The sequence below is a fragment of the Buceros rhinoceros genome, unplaced genomic scaffold, assembly GCF_000710305.1.
Source record: "Buceros rhinoceros silvestris isolate BGI_N320 unplaced genomic scaffold, ASM71030v1 scaffold1763, whole genome shotgun sequence".
In the NCBI taxonomy this organism is placed as follows: domain Eukaryota; kingdom Metazoa; phylum Chordata; class Aves; order Bucerotiformes; family Bucerotidae; genus Buceros; species Buceros rhinoceros.
In genome coordinates, this window is record NW_010401670.1 from 123,374 (window position 1) to 131,077 (window position 7,704).

Here is a 7,704-nt window from a genome sequence, read left to right on the forward strand (position 1 = left end):
TTTTTTTCTTTTGATGTGTAAAAATTCAAAATTCGGTTTTTTTTTTTTTTTTTTTGGCTTGTACTGCCAGGAAAAAAAAAACCACTAACTAGAAAACGAGCCAAAACTAATACCTCTGCAAACGTCTCAGTGTTCAGGAGGCAAATTTACATTTGCCTAGTTGTTAGGTCCTAATTATTCTAAGTGAGCCAATAATCAAAAATTAATAAACAGCTAACTCATTCCTAGCAGACATTAAATGTGGTTCTAAACAAGGAAACCTAAAACGAAATGTTGTCATGGTGATATACAGGAGACTAAGCAAGCAGTGCAAAGCCTCTCTTCCTAGGAGACCTGAGAGACTAGCTCAAATTTTTATCTGTCATTGTTAATTTATCATTTTACTGGAACAGTTGTCAACATGCAAAGTATGTAGAAAGCTTGCATCAGATACTTTTTGTTTTTTGAGGGCACAACATATTGTGTTTCCAAATTATAATTGCAGGTTCAGCCTCACTTAAAGAGGAAAAAACAAACTATTTGGGGGAGGTTTTGCTATTTTTAGCTTTTTACTCTTTGTAAGGACAATTAAATATTGAGATTACCTCCTCTTAAGCATGTCATCATGAGACCACATACTGCGGTGTGTTTGACATACTGATCTCTCCAAGAAGGGAAGCAAGGGAAGTAGACTCTTGCAAAATTCATGCATGTATACCGTTAGATTAAAAAAGCTAGTGAAGACAGAACAGAAAAGACTTATGTGTTAGTCTTGGAGCTAGTGCAAGTACGTAAGGGAAAATAAGGACTCATCAGCATATGACTTAATACATGCCAGTTAATTAAATATTTGTTATAAAGATATTTAAACATTAAAATTTCTTTATTTTCAGTGTTCAATGCACTAATTTCATAATTAAAGACAAGCCATAGGATTTCAGTGTTTGCTGGGTTAAGCTCTCGCTCTGGGTTCAAATGTCTCTGAACTAGGAGTGTATGACTACTAGCTGGTATATTGTTGCAGTTCAATTAATTACCCATCTCAATAAATTCAAGAAAATATGGCAAATGCCAGGCTAAGCAGAATATCTGGTTATTTACAGATGCATCTCTTAAGAAGCAACCCAAAGAGTTCAGAAAAATGGCTTCAAATCAGTTCTAGTCGAGTAATTGGAGGTCACAAAAATACATTTAAATAAATCATAGAATTGTTTTGTTTGGAAGGGACCTTCAAGATCATTAAGTCCAACAGTCCAACAGTTAAGTTAACCTCGTAGTGCCAAGTCCACCACTTTTATGTATCTTTTAATACCTCTAGGGCTGGTGACTCCACCACTTCCCTGGGCAGCCTGTTCCAATACTTTTTAACCCTTTTGGTGAAGAAATTTTTCCTAATATCCAACCTAAACCTGCCCTGGTGCAACTTGAGGCTGTTTCCTCTGGTCCTACCACTTGTTACTTGGGAGAAGAGACCGATCCCCACCGCACCACACTACCTCCCTCTTTTCAGATAATAGTAGAGAGTGATAAGGTCTCTCCTCAGCCTCCTTAGGTTAAACAACCCCAGTTCCCTCAACTGCTCCTCATAAGACTTGGCTCTGGGTCCGTCACAGGTTTCATGTCCCTTCTTTGGGCACGCTCCAGCATCTCAATGTCTTTCTTGTAGTGAGAGACCCAAAATGAGCCACACTATATTGATTTACGGCTTCCTTTTAAACTTAGAAAGACTTGGTATGCCACAAGACTTAAACCAGAAGACATTGCTTCTTTCATATAAATTGAGATGCCACAAGTAGTTAAGCATCATGGTAAGAACCTGCTTTGCTCACCTTGACAAACAATCTAAAAAAAAAAAAACCCCAGTAACGACAGTGAAGAACAGACACTGCTCCCTGGTTATTCTCTCACCTCTTAAACAAGTAGGGTGCTGTATGAGGGTGGGGAGTGTCAAGCCCAGGCATATGAAGCACTGTCTGGGAGGAAAAGTGAACAAAGTGGATCTGGAAACCTGCCTTTGCAAGAATCTCTCCATCTCACCAGAATTCTCTCTGTGGGAGATGGCTGTCACCATGAGGCAGGCTGCAGTCATGGGTTGTGAGTGGTAAGTAGAAACAGAAGCTTCTGTCATGATGCTTCACTTCAGAAATATTGGTGTTAGGTAAATGTGTTAGAAGAAAATGTCCACAGTCTGGCTATGCCGGAACTCCCCGGGCATGGAGTTTAGAGGGCATTGCTGGCAGAAGTGGGAAGTTGTTTTGTTGGCTTTTCTAACATTTAACTTTATTTCTTACAGAATATTATTACAGTTGCATTGCCTGCAACTTCCTGTTCTTTCTTTCTCTATTGAGCCTTCATTAGTTTTAAAATTAATGAATTATTAAACGCATCTTTTATATAAATATAATAAAAAGGCGTTACTTTATTTTTTCCATAGTTAACAACATTTCTGCTTTATTTTGAAAGTGGTACAAATGCCTGGGGAAAAATAACAATTGCCTATCAATATCTCAGAAAGCCAAAATTCATCCTTGCATCAGAAAGAAGCTCTACAACCTGACCACCTCTATAATGTGCCCTTTCATGGAGGAAAGCTGCATATTTACCCCTTTTATGTAGAAGAATACTGGCATGTCGGCGTCCATTTCCGTTCTCAACATAGCATGAGTAATTCCCCAGGTCTGCCTCTTCCACAGAGTCAAGAATCAATGAGATGGAAACCTCCTGTTCCCCAAGATGTTCCTTGAGAACCCTGAAAAAAAAGCAACCATCGCTGCTATTCTGCTTGTATCATAGCAGAGCATTAGATAATCATGACATAATAACGCTACTCACAATTCACACATCTGACTTCAAATTTGGTTATGGTTTGATGAAATCTTAATTAAATTATATCATGTCCTTTTCTGCCTCTAATGAGGAGGTTTGGTTGTGTAAATGTTAACGAAAACTTCAGTTAATTGTCTTCTTTGAGTAGGATGATGTGCACACTGATAATACACGATTGCACACTCCAGTGATATCCTGATCAACAGTACGTGAAGTCTTGAAATGTTAGAAGAGAGAAAAATGAAATCGGTTTTTATGGGGGCTTAGGGTCACACTAGGAATCTGAGTCAAACACGCTATTTATGCACTTTCTGAGGCTCTTGAACACATCACTCAGAAACACTGTGTTCATACCAGGGTCTGTATTACAAATCAGCAGAAGGAACTGGCATAGCAGATGCTGCTCGTTCATACAGATGATAAATAAAAGACTTCCTGCATCTTCAGATTGCTTTCTTTACCTCCTTGCATGCACATCCATGGTTTTAGAAACCCAGCAATGCAAATGACAAACAGCTCTAGACTGCTCCCTTTCGTTACACCTGACAGAAAAAGTGAAAACCAGACTTCCTGCTCCTCCCTCCACAAAACATCAAAGTTGTAAGGAGGTTCTTGTCATCTTTTTATCAGTCTTCAGAATGCCAATTCTCTGGTGGAAGGGCTTAGGAAAAGCTTTAGATGCAAAAATACAGCTGATCCGGTTGTCATGTGCCATTTGGAGTACTGGTCTTGAGTTTTATAGAATAAACTTGAAGTGCACTGGGGTGAAATATGCTTCCGTTTTGTCTTTATCTGGGGGAGACATGGAGATGACCTTGAATATCTATGTGACCTTCTTCATTTTGGAAAAAGAGTTGTCCCTGTGACTTTGGTTACACTGAAGGTGTTCGAGGCTAAGCTAAAAACGAGTGTGACTCCATGTCTCTTGATGCGATAGTAGACTCTGACGAAAGAGGTGCAGTGTAAATAAGCTTGTTTTGCTCTATTACAGACAAACAATGTAGATAACAGGACTGTTATTATTTAGCTTCCTTTGTAACAGACATTAAGACTTGCCTTAATTTCTGAGTTTTTCCATAGTGTATAGGCACAGTGATATAAGCACATACAGAATTATACATGAAAAAGGAATCTCTTCAGATCCAAGTAGATACTTGGGTTTGGATAGGAATTGGTACGCTATGTCAAACAGACAATTCGCAATAGAAAATCTCTTCTTTCTCAATTTTAAATGAGGCAGCACTTTAAGGAGCAGTGAAAGTACACGATGCAAATTGCTAGATTCTCTCTAAAACATGTATTTCAGCAGTTATAAGCAGCCCACATAGGAGGATGCTTGGCTCTGATAGGCCAGATAACATCCCAGGAAACTAGTATTTTTCCTTGAAGAAACGAAAACAAAATATTCCAAAAGAGAAGCATTTATTTAAGGCTCCATGTTTTAAAAGACTTCTTTTGAGCTTTTTTCTTGATATATTTATTTTTCTTTATTTCATCTTAGTAACTTTTAAAAGGTTGTTATTGTAGATTGCCACACTATGCAAATTCCCGTCGGTTAACACCGCCGTACTTGTTGGGCACCTGTTCAGCTTTTGCAGCTCTCTAACATCAGATCTGGCTGAGGTGCGCATTTTTCTGTTATCTGTTGGTAGAGTTGAAAAGGGAAAGAATGGATGTTGCAAAAGCAAGAATCAGACCCAAAGTATTCCTGAATTAGTCTGTGATAACAAGTGTTATTTTAACTATCAAAAAAGATATTGACTGAAAGAAACAAAGCGCTTTTTCTTTTACCTGATGTCACTTTCCCACACTCGACTATCATCCAAATCTTCAATAAACTTCTCCCCTTTCATCCAGTAGATTAAAGGACTGACATCTCCACTATAGCCAAAGAAAGCTCGGCAGGTTAAATTAGCAGAACCACCTGTTAGAAAGAAAGTAAGAAAATATGTTGTTTCAAAAATTGAAAGAAAACTATTATTAAATTTTAATCATTTGTTTTTGTAGATTTTTAAAAAAAATGTATCTGTAGAGACCCATAATTTCCATCTGCTGTTCAAAATGTCCAAAAGTATCTACTCGCCTTGTCACTATTGTTCAATATATTTTCTGAAAATAAATGCAATAAAAATTAAATTAAATGTTACGTAAGAACAGGATTTGGTTTTGTATTCTTTCACTAAGTTTTCTGTTTTGTAAGGAGACAAAAGACTATGTTTTTTCAAAAAGAGCTAACTTAATGAAAGATTTTTGTCTTTTCTTGGAAAACAGACAGTAAACCAGATGTGCGATCTCATCTGTGTTAGTTCAGCTTTGCAATGATTTCTGCGAGGAGGTTCGTAGATACTTGTAGGATACCATTTCCAAGGGATGGACAGTAGAAAGATGTGTGCTTATTGCTCAGTTATCTTAGCAAGAAAGTATTAAACACTGAAACTTGAAAAAAAGAACACACGTGAACTTATTCTGTACGCTGTGAGTCACATCTCTCCTTATGGATGGGAATAACCGTTAGGTAATATGATGGTTATTAACTACCCTTCCTTTGTTGAAAACAAAAGCAGAGACAAGCAGAAGCTCTGACAAGGACCTGGGCCATCCTTCACCTTCGCAGGTACTTGTGCCCATAAGTTTGCACAAAGCAGGGCTCTGAACCCCTGTGGAGAAGGCGCCTGTGAGTCTGAGTTCTGCTGAAAACTCATTTACACCCCATTTCTGATATTGACCACAGTGCACATTTGTTCTACTATAAAATGGGAGACTTGTCCAAGAGACAGTAGAATCGACAACAACGGAAAAGAAGGAATTTATTCTGTCTCTTCTCGGAGACAAGCTGAGGCAGAGAAAGGAGTCTCGCTCTCATTCTAAGACGTTAGAACAGAGGCTGAGAAATACTGAAGTTGGGATGCCAGCTAACAGTATTTGGTAAGAATTTGCATTTCTGTAAGCGACAGATTCTTCTATTAGCTAGTGGAGCTCGTATTACTGTGGATGCGTCCCTCCCTAGGCTGTCAGTAAATAGTTCTCCATTTGCATTGGTAAAGAGAAGGTATTCAGATTTCTATCTATCTGAACCAGTTTACTTATGAAACCTGTTTTTCCCTCATTGTAAGTTATCAGTTACGTGTAAGCTATTGTTTAATGTAAAAATTTCCTAACTAGACATCCTTTGAACCTGCTTAAAGGAACCTAATAAAATCCGTTTTGTTTATCCATAATTGATGGCGGGCCTTTCCGTAACAGGTAAATGCAGCAAGGAGCAGGAATTCTATATATGTTTCGTCATTACACTGAAAATTAAAAATGTAATATGCCTTCATGTTGGTTTATTTTCATTGTATCGTCTTACATCGTGTCAATACGCCGTGGCTTTGGGGTTTCAGCTAGGGCACCTACAGGGATTGAACCGGTGTCGCATGCATTTTGTGTGTTGGTAAGGTCAGACAAAACTAGAGGACAGCCACGTAGTTCTAGTCTCCCACTCACTGCTGTAAAGATGTTTGTCTTAACGTGCAGCAAGTCTCCTAAACTGCTATATGCATTTCTTCATTGGATAATTACACAGTGATTTAAGGAAATGGTGTGATTTAAGGAGTGGGTTTCTTCTCCCAGAGAACAGTATTTTCATGGAGTTTATATGACTGCTAAGACCAAACTCATATATTATTTACACTTTCAATTTTCGATCTTAGGATTTTAAAGCTGACTGACCACAGATTCTGAGGAAAAAAAAAAGTAAAAGAAGATACATTGTTAACACAACTTCACGCTGTACCAATATGCCTTGAGAAGTGGATTTCCTTAAAAATACATTGCTTTAGGTCAGAATCTGGTCCTTCTCAAACATATGACATTAATATTTAAATGCCTTATTTATTTTGGAAAGAAATGATGCTGTATAAAAAGAAGACCAGTAATAATTATTAAATAAATGTCTTAATTTAAAAATAAAACACACTGTGGTTTTCTATAAAAGCATCTGACCCCTCTATCTGGCTCGAACTCCCACATCCATGCCATAAAAGGTGCAGAATCAAATGTTTGTAATCAAAAAATATTTGTAACATCAAGACAAATGCCATCTATGTTGTTTTCACAAGCTCTTTGTGACCTGAGGTGCTTTTAGTCATTTCATATACTTGTGGTTGGTACCACACACTTTGCCAGTGATACCTGCTAATGGGACAGGAGTGTCCCAGTACTTGATGCTAGGATGGAGAGGAGGGTCTCATTTGTAATCAAAAAGTATGAAATCAGATCTCTGACTAATGAAATATTTTAATAATCTCATCTCATTTAGAGTAAGTTGCCAAAAGTAAGCTGAAGATCCTCAGTGAGAGGGCAAAAACTCTCTTTCTAAAGACAGCCACAGTACAGTTTCTGCACCCCAGAGAGCAATGGTCAGTGGATTTCCCTGGAAATCCAATTCCTCAATCTCTACACAGCTGAAGAGTGTCGTCTGGGAGCACTGGAGAGAAAGAATTTTGCGATCTTGAAGCCATTTGCTGGGAATGAGATTACCACTGGGACACCGCTTAATATGGGTCAAGTGCATGAAAACCTGTAATGAAATGTGATGGTTGTGCCCAGGATGTTTTAACAGATGAAACCCCAGTTTCTTGTAGCAGTTGCATAGCTGATATGGTTTTGCATCATAATTATGAAACATGAACACGTGAAAATGAAAAAAAAATACAAAATATACAAAACCTTAAAGGATTATGAACACCTTGGCCACAGTCATCCAATCTAGCACATGTTGAGGGCTGTGAAATACCTAGTTACCAAAACACTGGTGGAGTCTGATCGCTCCCAATATGGGAGAAAGTGTCTGCACATCTAAAGCAAAAAGGCTCCTGTGATAATTGTACAACCCCTATGGCATTCTCTCCCAGTCTT

At 38.1% G+C, this 7,704-nt stretch overlaps 1 protein-coding gene across 1 annotated transcript in view; it reads right to left on the minus strand.

The window, feature by feature from the left end:
• The window catches only part of IL1RAPL1 (interleukin 1 receptor accessory protein-like 1), a gene marked incomplete at its 5' end in the record, with an annotated part of 28,759 nt that extends 24,030 nt beyond the window's left edge, over nt 1–4,729 (minus strand). The window contains 2 exons of the mRNA XM_010132344.1: nt 2,583–2,728; nt 4,597–4,729. Coding sequence (XP_010130646.1) covers nt 2,583–2,728; nt 4,597–4,729 — 279 coding nt within the window. The remainder of the gene's footprint in view (nt 1–2,582; nt 2,729–4,596) is intronic.
• Between the last annotated feature and the right edge of the window lie 2,975 nt (nt 4,730–7,704).